The 18879-nt window shown below is 39.9% G+C and overlaps 1 gene segment (V, D, J or C) and 1 further gene; both read right to left on the bottom strand.

The window, feature by feature from the left end:
• Positions 1-18879, bottom strand: part of Igk (immunoglobulin kappa chain complex) — a 3171119-nt gene that overhangs the window by 3098606 nt on the left and 53634 nt on the right.
• Positions 17641-18404, bottom strand: Igkv1-135 (immunoglobulin kappa variable 1-135). The segment is given in 2 exon segments: positions 17641-17953; positions 18356-18404. Coding segments are annotated over 2 exon segments (362 nt in total).

The raw sequence follows: 18879 nt of genomic DNA, 5'->3' as shown, positions 1-18879 counted from the left end.
GGTAAAAAAAAAAAAGAATGGTTTCTCCAGCTCACTTTTTGGGACCATTTGCTTGGAGAATTGATTTCCAGCCTTTTATTCTGAGGTAGCGTCTTTTTTTGTCACTGAAGTGTGTTTCTTATATGCAGTAAAATGTTGAGTCCTGTTTATGTACCCAGTCTGTTAGTCTATGCTTTTTGTATTGAGGAATTGACTCCATTGATATGAATAGATATTGGGGGAAAATGACTGTTGCTTCCTGTTCTTTTTGTTACTAGAGTTGGAATTATGTTTGTGTGGCTATCTTCCTTTAGGTTTGTTAAAAGATGATTACTTGCTTTACCTAGGGTGTAGTTTCCCTCCTTGTTTTGGAGTTTTCCATTTGTTATCCTTTGAAGAGCTGAGTTTGTCGAAAGATACTGTGTAAATATATTACTGTCGTGAAATATCTTGTTTTTTAATTGAGAGTTTTTCTGTGTACAGTAGCCTAGGTTGGCATTTGTGTTCTCTTAGGGTCTTGATGACATCTGCCCAGAACCTTCTGGCTTTCATCATCTCTGGCGAGAACTGTGCTGTCATTCTGATAGGTCTGCCTTTATATGTTACTTATTTTTTCTCTTACTGTGTTGAATAGTCTTTCTTTGTTTGGCACATTTGTTTTGATTATTATGTGACAGGAAGAATTTCTTCTCTGCTCCAATCTATTTGGAGTTCTATAGGCTTCATGTATATTCATGGGCATCTCTATTTTTAGGTTTGAATGTATTCTTCTATAATTTTGTTGAAGATATCTACTGGCCCTTTAAGTTGGGAATCTTCACTCTCTTCTATACCTATTATCCTTAGGTTTTTGTCTTCTCATTGTGTCCTGGATTTCCTGGATGATTTGGGTAAGGAGCTTTTTGTATTTTGCATTTTCATTGACTGTTGTGTCAATGTTTCTATGGTATCTTCTGTACCTGAGATTATTTCTTCTATCTCTTGTATTCTGTTGGGGATGCTTGCATCTATGACTCTTGAACTCTTCCATACATTTTCTATCTCCAGGGTTGTCTCCCATTGTGATTTCTTTATTGTTTTTATTTCCATTTTTAGATTTTGGATTATTTTTTCACTTCCTTCACCTATTAATTGTGCTTTTTTGTAATTTTTAAAGAGATTTTTGTCATTCCTCTTTAAGGGCTTCTAGCTGTTTACCTGGGTTCTCCTATTTTTTTTAAGGGAGTTATTTATATTCTTCTTAAAGTCCTTTATCATCATCACAAGGAATGATTTTAAGTCTGAATCTTGCTTTTCTGGTGTGTTGTGTTATCCATGGCTTGCTGTGGCTGGAGAACTGGGTTCTGGTGGTGCAAAGTAGCCTTGGTTTCAGTTGTTTAGGTTCTTGCCCTTCACTCTTGACATATGGTCATCTGTGTTGTTAGTCGGTCTTGCTGTCTCTGACTGAAGCTTATCCCTCCTGTGACCTTAGGTGTGTCAACACTACTGGTAGACCAGTTCTCTCCTGAGAAGCATTTGGGTGCAGAAGACTGTGGGACAGCCTTACCTCCAGGGTACAGATAGAAACCTCAAGGATCCCTTCCCCAGCTGCTCTCCTATTCCTGTGCCCTGTGAGCTCCTTCTGGATACCTCTTTGTGCAGTTATTGGAGCAAGAGTCACTCATTTCTGGACTTAGGAGTGAGAGCACTCCTGGGAGAACAGCTCTCTCCTGCTGACACCTGTGTGAGAAGGACTGTGGAACAATGTTTTTCAGTGTTTGTCCCCCATGTTCATTATGTTTTAAACGTTCTGTTGCTCATTCAATTAAGAAAGCATTAATTGCATCTTGGTCCGGGACCCGCCGAACTTAGGAAATTAGTCTGAACAGGTGAGAGGGTGCGCCAGAGAACCTGACAGCCTCTGGAACAGGCAGAAGCACAGAGGGGCTGAGGCAGCACCCTGTGTGGGCCGGGGACAGCCAGCCACCATCCGGACCGGAGGACAGGTGCCCGTCCGGCTGGGGAGGCGGCCTAAGCCACAGCAGCAGCGGTCGCCATCTTGGTCCGAGACCCGCCGAACTTAGGAAATTAGTCTGAACAGGTGAGAGGGTGCGCCAGAGAACCTGACAGCTTCTGGAACAGGCAGAAGCACAGAGGCGCTGAGGCAGCACCCTGTGTGGGCCGGGGACAGCCGGCCACCTTCCGGACCGGAGGACAGGTGCCCACCCAGCAGGGGAGGCGGCCTAAGCCACAGCAGCAGCGGTCGCCATCTTGGTCCCGGGACTCCAAGGAACTTAGGAATTTAGTCTGCTTAGGTGAGAGTCTGTACCACCTGGGAACTGCCAAAGCAACACAGTGTCTGAGAAAGGTCCTGTTTTGGGCCTTCTTCTTCGGCCAGGAGGAGGTCCAAATACAAGATATCTGCGCACCTTCCCTGTAAGAGAGCTTGCCAGCAGAGAGTGCTCTGAGCACTGAAACTCAGAGGAGAGAATCTGTCTCCCAGGTCTGCTGATAGACGGTAACAGAATCACCAGAAGAACAATCTCTAAACAGAGTCAACTATAACTACTAACTCCAGAGATTACCAGATGGCGAAAGGTAAACGGAGGAATCTTACTAACAGGAACCAAGACCACTCACCATCACCAGAACCCAGCACACCCACTTCGCCCAGTCCAGGGAACCCCAACACACCTGAGAACCTAGACCTAGATTTAAAAGCATATCTCATGATGATGGTAGAGGACATCAAGAAGGACTTTAATAAATCACTTAAAGAAATACAGGAGAACACTGCTAAAGAGTTACAAGTCCTTAAAGAAAAACAGGAAAACACAATCAAACAGGTAGAAGTCCTTACAGAAAAAGAGGAAAAAACATACAAACAGGTGATGGAAATGAACAAAACCATACTAGACCTAAAAAGGGAAGTAGACACAATAAAGAAAACTCAAAGCGAGGCAACACTAGAGATAGAAACCCTAGGAAAGAAATCTGGAACCATAGATTTGAGCATCAGCAACAGAATACAAGAGATGGAAGAGAGAATCTCAGGTGCAGAAGATTCCATAGAGAACATCGGCACAACAATCAAAGAAAATGGAAAATGCAAAAAGATCCTAACTCAAAATATCCAGGAAATCCAGGACACAATAAGAAGACCAAACGTACGGATAATAGGAGTGGATGAGAATGAAGATTTTCAACTCAAAGGTCCAGCAAACATCTTCAACAAAATTATTGAAGAAAACTTCCCAAATCTAAAGAATGAGATGCATATGAACATACAAGAAGCCTACAGAACTCCAAATAGACTGGACCAGAAAAGAAATTCCTCCCGACACATAATAATCAGAACATCAAATGCACTAAATAAAGATAGAATACTAAAAGCAGTAAGGGAAAAAGGTCAAGTAACATATAAAGGCAAGCCTATCAGAATTACACCAGATTTTTCACCAGAGACTATGAAAGCCAGAAGAGCCTGGACAGATGTTATACAGACACTAAGAGAACACAAACTGCAGCCCAGGCTACTATACCCAGCCAAACTCTCAATTATCATAGAGGGAGAAACCAAAGTATTCCACGACAAAACCAAATTCACGCATTATCTCTCCACGAATCCAGCCCTTCAAAGGATAATAACAGAAAAAAACCAATACAAGAACGGGAACAACGCCCTAGAAAAAACAAGAAGGTAATCCCTCAACAAACCTAAAAGAAGACAGCCACAAGAACAGAATGCCACCTTTAACAACTAAAATAACAGGAAGCAACAATTACTTTTCCTTAATATCTCTTAACATCAATGGTCTCAACTCGCCAATAAAAAGACATAGACTAACAAACTGGCTACACAAACAAGACCCAACATTTTGCTGCTTACAGGAAACTCATCTCAGAGAAAAAGATAGACACTACATCAGAATGAAAGGCTGGAAAACAATTTTCCAAGCAAATGGTATGAAGAAACAAGCAGGAGTAGCCATCCTAATATCTGATAAGATTGACTTCCAACCCAAAGTCATCAAAAAAGACAAGGAGGGACACTTCATTCTCATCAAAGGTAAAATCCTCCAAGAGGAACTCTCAATTCTGAATATCTATGCTCCAAATACAAGAGCAGCCACATTCACTAAAGAAACTTTAGTAAAGCTCAAAGCACACATTGCGCCTCACACAATAATAGTGGGAGACTTCAACACACCACTTTCACCAATGGACAGATCATGGAAACAGAAACTAAACAGGGACACACTGAAACTAACAGAAGTGATGAAACAAATGGATCTGACAGATATCTACAGAACATTTTACCCTAAAACAAAAGGATATACCTTCTTCTCAGCACCTCATGGTACCTTCTCCAAAATTGACCACATAATAGGTCACAAATCAGGCCTCAACAGATTCAAAAATATTGAAATTGTCCCATGTATCCTATCAGATCACCATGCACTAAGGCTGATCTTCAATAACAAAATAAATAACAGAAAGCCAACATTCACATGGAAACTGAACAACACTCTTCTCAATGATACCTTGGTCAAGGAAGGAATAAAGAAAGAAATTAAAGACTTTTTAGAGTTTAATGAAAATGAAGCCACAACGTACCCAAACCTTTGGGACACAATGAAAGCATTTCTAAGAGGGAAACTCATAGCTATGAGTGCCTTCAAGAAAAAACGGGAGAGAGCACATACTAGCAGCTTGACAACACATCTAAAAGCTCTAGAAAAAAAGGAAGCAAATTCACCCAAGAGGAGTAGACGGCAGGAAATAATCAAACTCAGGGGTGAAATCAACCAAGTGGAAACAAGAAGAACTATTCAAAGAATTAACCAAACGAGGAGTTGGTTCTTTGAGAAAATCAACAAGATAGATAAACCCTTAGCTAGACTCACTAAAGGGCACAGGGACAAAATCCTAATTAACAAAATCAGAACTGAAAAGGGAGACATAACAACAGATCCTGAAGAAATCCAAAACACCATAAGATCCTTCTACAAAAGGCTATACTCAACAAAACTGGAAAACCTGGACGAAATGGACAAATTTCTGGACAGATACCAGGTACCAAAGTTGAATCAGGATCAAGTTGACCTTCTAAACAGTCCCATATCCCCTAAAGAAATAGAAGCAGTTATAAATAGTCTCCCAGCCAAAAAAAGCCCAGGACCAGACGGGTTTAGCGCAGAGTTCTATCAGACCTTCAAAGAAGATCTAACTCCAGTTCTGCACAAACTTTTTCACAAGATAGAAGTAGAAGGTATTCTACCCAACTCATTTTATGAAGCCACTATTACTCTGATACCTAAACCACAGAAAGATCCAACAAAGATAGAGAACTTCAGACCAATTTCTCTTATGAACATCGATGCAAAAATCCTTAATAAAATTCTCGCTAACCGAATCCAAGAACACATTAAAGCAATCATCCATCCTGACCAAGTAGGTTTTATTCCAGGGATGCAGGGATGGTTTAATATACGAAAATCCATCAATGTAATCCATTATATAAACAAACTCAAAGACAAAAACCACATGATCATCTCGATAGATGCAGAAAAAGCATTTGACAAGATCCAACACCCATTCATGATAAAAGTTCTGGAAAGATCAGGAATTCAAGGCCAATACCTAAACATGATAAAAGCAATCTACAGCAAACCAGTAGCCAACATCAAAGTAAATGGAGAGAAGCTGGAAGCAATCCCACTAAAATCAGGGACTAGACAAGGCTGCCCACTTTCTCCCTACCTTTTCAACATAGTACTTGAAGTATTAGCCAGAGCAATTCGACAACAAAAGGAGATCAAGGGGATACAAATTGGAAAAGAGGAAGTCAAAATATCACTTTTTGCAGATGATATGATAGTATATATAAGTGACCCTAAAAATTCCAACAGAGAACTCCTAAACCTGATAAACAGCTTCGGTGAAGTAGCTGGATATAAAATTAACTCAAACAAGTCAATGGCCTTTCTCTACACAAAGAATAAACAGGCTGAGAAAGAAATTAGGGAAACAACACCCTTCTCAATAGCCACAAATAATATAAAATATCTCGGCGTGACTCTAACGAAGGAAGTGAAAGATCTGTATGATAAAAACTTCAAGTCCCTGAAGAAAGAAATTAAAGAAGATCTCAGAAGATGGAAAGATCTCCCATGCTCATGGATTGGCAGGACCAACATTGTAAAAATGGCTATCTTGCCAAAAGCAATCTACAGATTCAATGCAATCCCCATTAAAATTCCAACTCAATTCTTCAACGAATTAGAAGGAGCAATTTGCAAATTCATCTGGAATAACAAAAAACCGAGGATAGCAAAAACTCTTCTCAAGGATAAAAGAACCTCTGGTGGAATCACCATGCCTGACCTAAAACTTTACTACAGAGCAATTGCGATAAAAACTGCATGGTACTGGTATAGAGACAGACAAGTGGACCAATGGAATAGAATTGAAGACCCAGAAATGAACCCACACACCTATGGTCACTTGATCTTCGACAAGGGAGCCAAAACCATCCAGTGGAAGAAAGACAGCATTTTCAACAATTGGTGCTGGCACAACTGGTTGTTATCATGTAGAAGAATGCGAATCGATCCATACTTATCTCCTTGTACTAAGGTCAAATCTAAGTGGATCAAGGAACTTCACATAAAACCAGAGACACTGAAACTTATAGAGGAGAAAGTGGGGAAAAGCCTTGAAGATATGGGCACAGGGGAAAAATTCCTGAACAGAACAGCAATGGCTTGTGCTGTAAGATCGAGAATTGACAAATGGGACCTAATGAAACTCCAAAGTTTCTGCAAGGCAAAAGACACTGTCTATAAGACAAAAAGACCACCAACAGACTGGGAAAGGATCTTTACCTATCCTAAATCAGATAGGGGACTAATATCCAACATATATAAAGAACTCAAGAAGGTGGACCTCAGAAAATCAAATAACCCCCTTAAAAAATGGGGCTCAGAACTGAACAAAGAATTCTCACCTGAGGAATACCAAATGGCAGAGAAGCACCTGAAAAAATGTTCAACATCCTTAATCATCAGGGAAATGCAAATCAAAACAACCCTGAGATTCCACCTCACACCAGTGAGAATGGCTAAGATCAAAAATTCAGGTGACAGCAGATGCTGGCGAGGATGTGGAGAAAGAGGAACACTCCTCCATTGTTGGTGGGATTGCAGGCTTGTACAACCACTCTGGAAATCAGTCTGGCGGTTCCTCAGAAAATTGGACATAGTACTACCGGAGGATCCAGCAATACCTCTCCTGGGCATATATCCAGAAGAAGCCCCAACTGGTAAGAAGGACACATGCTCCACTATGTTCATAGCAGCCTTATTTATAATAGCCAGAAACTGGAAAGAACCCAGATGCCCCTCAACAGAGGAATGGATACAGAAAATGTGGTACATCTACACAATGGAGTACTACTCAGCTATTAAAAAGAATGAATTTATGAAATTCCTAGCCAAATGGATGGACCTGGAGAGCATCATCCTGAGTGAGGTAACACAATCACAAAGGAACTCACACAATATGTACTCACTGATAAGTGGATACTAGCCCAAAACCTAGGATACCCACGATATAAGATACAATTTCCTAAACACATGAAACTCAAGAAAAATGAAGACTGAAGTGTGGACACTATGCCCCTCCTTAGAAGTGGGAACAAAACACCCATGGAAGGAGTTACAGAAACAAAGTTTGGAGCTGAGATGAAAGGATGGACCATGTAGAGACTGCCATATCCAGGGATCCACCCCATAATCAGCATCCAAACGCTGACACCATTGCATATACTAGCAAGATTTTATCGAAAGGACCCAGATGTAGCTGTCTCTTGTGAGACTATGCCGGGGCCTAGCAAACACAGAAGTGGATGCTCACAGTCAGCTAATGGATGGATCACAGGGCTCCCAATGGAGGAGCTAGAGAAAGTATCCAAGGAGCTAAAGGGATCTTCAACCCTATAGGTGGAACAACATTATGAACTAACCAGTACCCCTGAGCTCTTGACTCTAGCTGCATATGTATCAAAAGATGGCCTAGTCGGCCATCACTGGAAAGAGAGGCCCATTGGACACGCAGACTTTGTGTGCCCCGGTACAGGGGAACGCCAGGGCCAAAGGGGGGGAGTGGGTGGGTAGGTGAGTGGGGGTGGGTGGGTAAGGGGGACTTTTGGTATAGCATTGGAAATGTAAATGAGCTAAATACCTAATAAAAAATGGAAAAAAAAAAAAAAGAAAGCATTAATTGAACATCTGAATGTTTGATACATATTAACTATTAATAATGAACACAAGCACACATTTCACCAGAAATCTTTAAGTGTGAAGGATAACTACTTCTTAAAGTCAATGGTAGTGAAGAGAGAGGGAGAGCTATATGGATAGGATATAGGGAGGGCTGGATAATAAAGATAGAAAGAGGGATACATTGAGAAGGAAAGGAAGGACAGAAGCAGAGAAATTCTTTTCAATAAATGACAGGGCAGTTTTATTTAAAGAAATAACTTACTAAAGGAAAATGACTAGACTTGCATTACTGCAATGAATATAAGAATCTGTGGCTCTCTGCAACAAAAGGCATGAACGTAGAAGGAAGACCAGTTGGGAAGATAATGTCATCAGGAGTAGGAAGAGGTTAGAAATAGGAAAATTGTGTACACATATGTAATTGTTGAAAAAGAGACAGACAGTGAAATTGAGAAAGAGATAAATAGACAATAGACAGATAGGTAGATAAATAGATGATAAATAGATAGATAGATAGATAGATAGATAGATATAAAGATAGATAGATAGATAGATAGATAGATAGATAGATAGATAGATGATAGATAGGTAGATAGATAGATAGATAGATAGATAGATAGATAGATAGATAGATAGATATTAGAGAAAAGGTAGATGAATAATGGATAGGCAGATATTACACAGATTAATACACAGACAGAGAGATTTGTTGATTCATGATACATTCACAAAGACATCCAGAACAATAACTGATGAGGAGGGCCTGCAATGCTTGCCCTTACACAAGAGTTAGAGTGAGGAATGAATACTGTTCAGTTGGAGTATAGAGAAAACCCCATTGGAGTGAAATGAAACATCATGAAGATACTAAGGTACTTAAATGTCACGGCATTGCAAGAAGAATATGAAGTGCTCTGAGACTGTACATAGATTTACTGAATGAGAATAACTTGCACACAAAAGCAACTGCTGTACATGTCAGAGTATAGAAGTTCCTACCATTCCTATAGATATCCCAGAAGTCTTGTTGCTGGTGAATTTTTCCTCACAGGCACTGAGGGGAGCTGTTGCAAAGTTCTCACTCTTTCACTTTTTCATAAAGGACATCAGTCTATATTGTGTTCTCATTCATCAAAGCATCATGTCTATCTGTAATCCCACAGGCCCTCTAGAACACAGAGGAATGTGGATCGTCCACAGATTGAGAAACAGTAGAGAAACCTGCTAAGGCTGTGGACACTCTGATGCCCCGCCCCAAACCTTCCTTTGAATTCAGGTAACACACAAACTGAGAAGACCCACATATCAGTAGATAGGCTAACCCTAGAATACAAAGGATCGACCACTACTACGCTTGCAGGATTTGTTGTTGATGATTACAATTGAAGGATTCCACTGCTGTACCTGTACTTACTACAATAGCATACACACTGAAAACTAAGTACAGCCTTCAGTTGCCAGGCTACTTCCCTCGCATATTTCCATGGGAACATCTTTCAGTATGAAAACCATCTATAAAACTTGTACAACCAACAAATATGTGGCATAGGTATTTCCTAGGCAAACGGTGTAAGTTATGAACCTGGCATAGCTGTTTTGACAAGATGCCAGCAAAGCTGAGATGCCCTTTACTATCAATTTGAGTTTCTGCATGTTAAACTCTTCTGAGCTATTAACATAATGATTCAATATTCTGACAAATCTCTCTATTCCCCAAAGAAAATAATAAATGTACTACTCCTGGTCTCAAGGACGTAACCTTACTCAACCTTACTTGGGAGAGTTCTCTGTGCCTTGAAGATTGTTATCAGCTTGTAAAGAAGTTCAAGAAACAAAATAATTAGAATAGTTTCAACACAGAAGAGGCTGTCAAGGTTCAGCAGGAGAGGGCAAATAACAACAGATCATAGACAGAACAAAAGCTAGAATGACAAAGGCAATATGATACCATGTATAGATGAGTAAAGAATGATATAAAAGAATGCAAGAAGAATAAAATATAAGGATTTCTCATTCTTAGATGAGATTGGTTTACACTTGGTTGTTGAAATGTCAATTAATGTAGAAACAAAAAATTCCTTTATTAAATAAATTCTTATAAGATTACAAAAAAACAACTACAACTATACCTAAACCTGAACTGTAAGGCTTGACTTAGGCAAATCTACACATAATATGATTGATCATTAAAAGACAATAATATACTGATTAAAGAAGGGAAATTTGCTTGTACTGGCTCAGATTTTATCTATATCTATCTAAGCATCTTGAAACCACAATGTACTTGCTTGCTTCCTTCCTTCCTTAACTTAAATGATTTGTAGAATATTAAGAATAAGGAGATGATAATAAAATTTTTCATCCAATGTTTAACCTAGAACCCTGGGCATACTAGAAAAGTATGCTCAGGATAAGATGATATGATCCAAACCTCTTGAAACCATGAATGTTTTTGAATCTGCATAAATAAAGGAAATTTCTGATTGTTAGCCAGTTAGAGTTGCAAAGCATGCCAGTCTTGGAGTCTTACCCATTCCTGCTCTCACCTGTTCCTTAAATCCACTTTGGAACCCATTCATGGAGCCACCAATTATGCCAGAATTACCAAGGTCAAAATAAAGACTTAAGAAATACTGAAAAGGTTGGTTCTGAGACTCCGCGGAACTGAGGAACTTGGTCTGAACGGGTGAGAGGGTGCGCCAGAGAACCGGACAGCTTCTGGGAAAGGCAGAAGCACAGAGCTGCTGAGGCAGCACCCTTTGCGGGCCTCAGACAGACGGCCACCGTCCAGACCAGAGGACAGGTGTCCGCCTGGCTAGGGAGGCAGCCTCAGCCTCAGCAGCAGCGGTCGCCATCTTGGTTCCGGGTCTCCTCGAAACTTAGGAATTTAGTCTGCACAGGTGAGAGTCTGCACCACAGAAGCTGACAGCTTCTGGGAACTGCCAAAGCAACACAGCTTCTGAGAAAGGTCCTGTTTTGGGCCTTCTTCTTCGGCCAGGAGGAGGTCCAAACACAAGATATCTGCGCACCTTCCCTGTAAGAGAGCTTGCCAGCAGAGAGTGCTCTGAGCACTGAAACTCAGAGGAGAGAATCTGTCTCCCAGGTCTGCTGATAGATGGTAACAGAATCACCAGAAGAACAATCTCTAAACAGAGTCAACTATAACTACTAACTCCAGGGATTACCAGATGGCGAAAGGTAAACGTAGGAATCCTACTAACAGGAACCAAGACCACTCACCATCATCAGAACCCAGCACTCCCACTTCGCCCAGTCCAGGGCACCCCAACACACACGAAAACCTAGACCTAGATTTAAAAGCATATCTCATGATGATGGTAGAGGACATCAAGAAGGACTTTAATAAATCACTTAAAGAAATACAGGAGAACACTGCTAAAGAGTTACAAGTCCTTAAAGAAAAACAGGAAAACACAATCAAACAGGTAGAAGTCCTTAAAGAAAAAGAGGAAAAAACATACAAACAGGTGATGGAAATGAACAAAACCATGCTAGAACTAAAAAGGGAAGTAGACACAATAAAGAAAACTCAAAGTGAGGCAACACTGGAGATAGAAACCCTAGGAAAGAAATCTGGAACCATAGATGCCAGCATCAGCAACAGAATACAAGAGATGGAAGAGAGAATCTCAGGTGCAGAAGATTCCATAGAGAACATCGGCACAACAATCAAAGAAAATGGAAAATGCAAAAAGATCCTAACTCAAAACATCCACGAAATCCAGGACACAATGAGAAGACCAAACCTACGGATAATAGGAGTGGATGAGAATGAAGATTTTCAACTCAAAGGACCAGCAAACATCTTCAACAAAATTATTGAAGAAAACTTCCCAAATATAAAGAATGACATGCCCATGAACATACAAGAAGCCTACAGAACTCCAAATAGACTGGACCAGAAAAGAAATTCCTCCCGACACATAATAATCACAACAACAAATGCACTAAATAAAGATAGAATTCTAAAAGCAGTAAGGGAAAAAGGTCAAGTAACATATAAAGGCATGCCTATCAGAATTACACCAGATTTTTCACCAGAGATTATGAAAGCCAGAAGAGCCTGGACAGATGTTATACAGACACTAAGAGAACACAAATTCCAGCCCAGGCTACTATACCCAGCCAAACTCTCAATTACCATAGATGGAGAAACCAAAGTATTCCACGACAAAACCAAATTCACACATTATCTCTCCACGAATCCAGCCCTTCAAAGGTTAAAAACAGAAAAAAACCAATACAAGGACGGGAACAATGCCCTAGAAAAAACAAGAAGGTAATCCCTCAACAAACCTAAAAGAAGACAGCCACAAGAACAGAATGCCAACTTTAAAAACAAAAATAACAGGAAGCAACAATTACTTTTCCTTAATATCTCTTAACATCAATGGTCTCAACTCGCCAATAAAAAGACATAGACTAACAAACTGGCTACACAAACAAGACCCAACATTTTGCTGCTTACAGGAAACTCATCTCAGAGAAAAAGATAGACACTACCTCAGAATAAAAGGCTGGAAAACAATTTTCCAAGCAAATGATATGAAGAAACAAGCTGGAGTAGCCGTCCTAATATCTGATAAGATTGACTTCCAACCCAAAGTCATCAAAAAAGACAAGGAGGTGCACTTCATTCTCATCAAAGGTAAAACCCTCCAAGAGGAACTCTCAATTCTGAATATCTATGCTCCAAATAAAAGGGCAGCCAAATTCATTAAAGACACTTTAGTAAAGCTCCAAGCACACATTGCACCTCACACAATAATAGTGGGAGACTTCAGAACTCCACTTTCATCAAGGGACAGATCGTGGAAACAGAAACTAAACAGGGACACAGTGAAACTAACAGAAGTGATGAAACAAATGGATCTGACAGATATCTACAGAACAATTTATCCTAAAACAAAAGGATATACCTTCTTCTCAGCACCTCATGGTACCTTCTCTAAAATTGACCACATAATAGGTCACAAAACAGGCCTCAACAGATTCAAAAATATTGAAATTGTCCCATGTATCCTATCAGGTCACCATGAACTAAGGCTGATCTTCAATAACAAAATAAATAACAGAAAGCCAACATTCACGTGGAAACTGAAAACACTCTTCTCAATGATACCTTGGTCAAGGAAGGAATAAAGGAAGAAAACAATTTTTAGAGTTTAATGAAAATGAAGCCACAAAGTACCCAAACCTTTGGGACACAATGAAAGCATTTCTAAGAAGGAAACTCATAGCTCTGAGTGCCTCCAAGAAGAAACAGGAGAGAGCACATACTAGCAGCTTGACAACACACCTAAAAGCTCTAGAAAAAAAGGAAGCAAATTCACCCAAGAGGAGTAGACGGCAGGAAATAATCAAACTCAGGGGTGAAATCAACCAAGTGGAAACAAGAAGAACTATTCAAAGAATTAACCAAACGAGGAGTTGGTTCTTTGAGAAAATCAACAAGATAGATAAACCCTTAGCTAGACTCACTAGAGGGCACAGGGACAAAATCCTAATTAACAAAATCAGAACTGAAAAAGGAGGCATAACAACAGACCCTGAAGAAATCCAAAACACCATCAGATCCTTCTACAAAAGGCTATACTCAACAAAACTGCAAAACCTGGACAAAATGGACAAATTTCTGGACAGATACCAGGTACCAAGGTTGAATCAGGATCAAGTTGACCTTCTAAACAGTCCCATATCCCCTAAAGAAATAGAAGCAGTTATTAATAGTCTCCCAGCCAAAAAAAGCCCAGGACCAGACGGGTTTAGTGCAGAGTTCTATCAGACCTTCAAAGATCTAATTCCAGTTCTGCACAAACTATTTCAAAGATAGAAGTAGAAGGTACTCTACCCAACTCATTTTATGAAGCCACTATTACTCTGATACCTAAACCACAGAAAGATACAACAAAGATAAAGAACTTCAGACCAATTTCTGTTATGAATATCGATGCAAAAATCCTTAATAAAATTCTCGCTAACCGAATCCAAGAACACATTAAAGCAATCATCCATCCTGACCAAGTAGGTTTTATTCCAGGGATGCAGGGATGGTTTAATATACGAAAATCCATCAATGTAATCCATTATATAAACAAACTCAAAGACAAAAAACACATGATCATCTCGTTAGATGCAGAAAAAGCATTTGACAAGATCCAACACCCATTCATGATAAAAGTTCTGGAAAGATCAAGAATTCAAGGCCCATACCTAAACATGATAAAAGCAATCTACAGCAAACCAGTAGCCAACATCAAAGTAAATGGAGAGAAGCTGGAAGCAATCCCACTAAAATCAGGGACTAGACAAGGCTGCCCACTTTCTCCCTACCTTTTCAACATAGTACTTGAAGTATTAGCCAGAGCAATTCGACAACAAAAGGAGATCAAGGGGATACAAATTGGAAAAGAGGAAGTTAAAATATCACTTTTTGCAGATGATATGATAGTATATATAAGTGACCCTAAAAATTCCACCAGAGAACTCCTAAACCTGATAAACAGCTTCGGTGAAGTAGCTGGATATAAAATAAACTCAAACAAGTCAATGGCCTTTCTCTATACAAAGAAAAAACAGGCTGAGAAAGAAATTAGGGAAAGAACACCCTTCTCAATAGTCACAAATAATATAAAATATCTCGGCGTGACTCTAAGGAAGTGAAAGATCTGTATGATAAAAACTTCAAGTCTCTGAAGAAAGAAATTAAAGAAGATCTCAGAAGATGGAAGGATCTCCCATGCTCATGGATTAGCAGGATCAACATTGTAAAAATGGCTATCTTGCCAAAAGCAATCTACAGATTCAATGCAATCCCCATCAAAATTCCAACTCAAATCTTCAACGAATTAGAAGGAGCAATTTGCAAATTCATCTGGAATAACAAAAAACCTAGGATAGCAAAAACTCTTCTCAAGGATAAAAGAACCTCTGGTGGAATCACCATGCCTGACCTAAAGCTTTACTACAGAGCAATTGTGATAAAAACTGCATGGTACTGGTATAGAGACAGACAAGTAGACCAATGGAATAGAATTGAAGACCCAGAAATGAACCCACACACCTATGGTCACTTGATCTTCGACAAGGGAGCTAAAACCATCCAGTGGAAGAAAGACAGCATTTTCAAAAATTGGTGCTGGCACAACTGGTTGTTATCATGTAGAAGAATGCGAATCGATCCATACTTATCTCCTTGTACTAAGGTCAAATCTAAGTGGATCAAGGAACTTCACTTAAAACCAGAGACACTGAAACTTATAGAGGAGAAAGTAGGGAAAAGCCTTGAAGATATGGGCACAGAGGAAAAATTCCTGAACAGAACAGCAATGGCTTGTGCTGTAAGATCGAGAATTGACAAATGGGACCTAATGAAACTCCAAAATTTCTGCAAGGCAAAAGACACCGTCAATAAGACAAAAAGACCACCAACAGATTGGGAAAGGATCTTTACCTATCCTAAATCAGATAGGGGACTAATATCCAACATATATAAAGAACTCAAGAAGGTGGACTTCAGAAAATCAAGTAACCCCATTAAAAAATGGGGCTCAGAACTGAACAAAGAATTCTCACCTGAGGAATACCGAATGGCAGAGAAGCACCTGAAAAAATGTTCAACATCCTTAATCATCAGGGAAATGCAAATCAAAACAACCCTGAGATTCCACCTCACACCAGTCAGAATGACTAAGATCAAAAATTCAGGTGACAGCAGATGCTGGCGAGGATGTGGAGAAAGAGGAACACTCCTCCATTGTTGGTGGGATTGCAGGCTTGTACAACCACTCTGGAAATCAGTCTGGCGGTTCCTCAGAAAATTGGACATAGTACTCCCGGAGGATCCAGCAATACCTCTCCTGGGCATATATCCAGAAGATGCCCCAACTGGTAAGAAGGACACATGCTCCACTATGTTCATAGCAGCCTTATTTATAATAGCCAGAAGCTGGAAAGAACCCAGATGCCCCTCAACAGAGGAATGGATACAGAAAATGTGGTACATCTACATAATGGAGTACTACTCAGCTATTAAAAAGAATGAATTTATGAAATTCCTCGCCAAATTGATGGACCTGGAGGTCATCATCCTGAGTGAGGTAACACATTCACAAAGGAACTCACACAATATGTACTCACTGATAAGTGGATATTAGCCCAAAACCTAGGATACCCAAGATATAAGATACAATTTCCTAAACACATGAAACTCAAGAAAAATGAAGACTGAAGTACCTCCTTAGAAGTGAGAACAAAACACCCTTGGAAGGAGTTACAGAGACAAAGTTTGGAGCTGAGATGAAAGGATGGTCCATGTAGAGACTGCCATATCCAGGGATCCACCCCATAATCAGCACCCAAACGCTGACACCATTGCATACACTAGCAAGATTTTATCGAAAGGACCCAGATGTAGCTGTCTCTTGTGAGACTATGCCGGGGCCTAGCAAACACAGAAGTGGATGCTCACAGTCAGCTAATGGATGGATCATAGGGCTCCCAATGGAGGAGCTAGAGAAAGCACCCAAGGAGCTAAAGGGATCTGCAACCCTATAGGTGGAACAACATTATGAACTAACCAGTACTCTGGAGCTCTTGACTCTAGCTGCATATGTATCAAAAGATGGCCTAGTCGGCCATCACTGGAAAGAGAGGCGCATTGGACACGCAAACTTTATATGCCCCAGTACAGGGGAACGCCAGGGCCAAAAAGGGGGAGTGGGTGCGTAGGGGAGTGGGGGTGGGTGGGTATGGGGGACTTTTGGTATAGCATTGGAAATGTAAATGAGCTAAATACCTAATAAAAAATGGAAAAGGAAAAAAAAGAAATACTGAAAAGGAAGTAAAATTAAATCTCTACATGATATGCTAAACTTGTGGTTACAATATCACTTAGAAAATAAAATCTACACAATAATATTAAAAGGCATTTAAAATAATGCTCCCAAGTCTACTTAGAAAGATTAAAAAAAAACAAACCATATGGATGCAAATCTAAGAATTTAAAAATCTGAAAATGAATTTAACAAACACACATACTTCATTAAGAATAACAAATATGAAGCTCAAATAATTAATAAAATAGTTAAAATCATCAAAAATCAGCTAGATTAGTAAAAGGAAATAATCCTGATGCAGAGGCAACACAATGCCTATTACAAGAAGGACCAGAAATTCATGTCACTTGAGATCTAGTCAAAACACTCATAAAGCCATATGAGTCTGAACAGAGCTCACAGCTGTGAACAAGTACTCATGTTCCCCAGCCCCTCCCTCTCACACAGACACAAGATGCTCTCTGCTCCTCTCCAGATTGCACATTGTCAGCTGGGCTGCCCCAGGCAAGGAAGTTTTTGTTCGGGTCTGAATCACTGTGTGAGGAAAATGTGTACCTTGCCAGCAATAATAAACTCCCAAATCCTCAGCCTCCACTCTGCTGATTTTCAGTGTGAAATCTGTCCCTGATCCACTGCCAGTGAACCTGTCAGGGACTCCAGAGTCCAGTTTAGACACCAGATAGATTAGGCGCTTTGGAGACTGGCCTGGCCTCTGTAACAACCAATTCAAATATGTCTTTCCATCACTATCTAAGAGGCTCTGACTTGACTTGCAAGAGATGGAGGCTGGTTGTCCAATGGTAACCGACAAAGTGAGTGGAGTCTGGGTCATCACAACATCACCGTTGGTTTCTGAAATTACAATACAATAGTGGAAAATCATGTGCAAAGGTCCTGAGCAACCTTTGTGAAATCTACTTGAAAATCTACTTGAAATCTTACTTGAAAATGCTATTCCTTTCAAGTAAGATCCTAGCAGTTTTTCAGATTTAAAAATATTATATATCAAATATTTTGTCATAAAACAAATGTTGAAGGTTCTAAACATCAGAGTCTATACCACTCCATCCAATCTATGTCAGAATATTGATCTTAGTACAGCTACTGTTCCATCTGGAATATCTCATTAGGATGTAACAAAACCTCACATCCTAGAAGATATGACCTGCCCCACCACAAATAAACAGCACACATAGGCATCCAGAGATCACCCTCCATCCCCATTCTCATCCCTCCCATTCCAGAACTCCTTACCCCGAATCCAGAGCACTAACAGAAACAGGAACTGGGCAGGACTCATCATTTTGAGGAAATGAACATAGGAGAGTGATCAGTGGAGGCAAGAGGACACTTGAGGTTTTATCTCAGGCCAACAGGGCAAAGATTTCCCCAGGGAACAATATGCAAATGTTCTGGTCTGTATAACAGTATACAAAGAAGGGGCAGTTATGTGGGCTTCCTGAATGTGAAAAATAACTCAAAAAGTGAAAATAATAAAACAAAATATGATTGCTGAAGGGAGAATAAGCAGGATGTTAAAGCTCTGTTAATGCAGTTCAAATCCATTATCAATATGAAACAACAACATAGTTGTTCTGTGTAGTTTGAAATTTACTTAAATTTTGTCTATCTATATAAGACTAAATTTCAGAGAAAGATGAAAATGTAATTGAAACACAGAGGTGGTTATTGTCAGGGATAAAATGAACTCTGAGACTTTGTGCTCACAATCTCTAGTGCATTACAAGAGCTGAAGCAAGTCATTCAACTATATTTTC

The sequence above is a fragment of the Mus musculus genome, chromosome 6 (genome assembly GCF_000001635.26).
Source record: "Mus musculus strain C57BL/6J chromosome 6, GRCm38.p6 C57BL/6J".
In the NCBI taxonomy this organism is placed as follows: Eukaryota; Metazoa; Chordata; class Mammalia; order Rodentia; family Muridae; genus Mus; species Mus musculus.
Note: the sequence above shows the minus strand (reverse complement) of the source record. Positions and strands in the feature narration are given on the sequence as shown.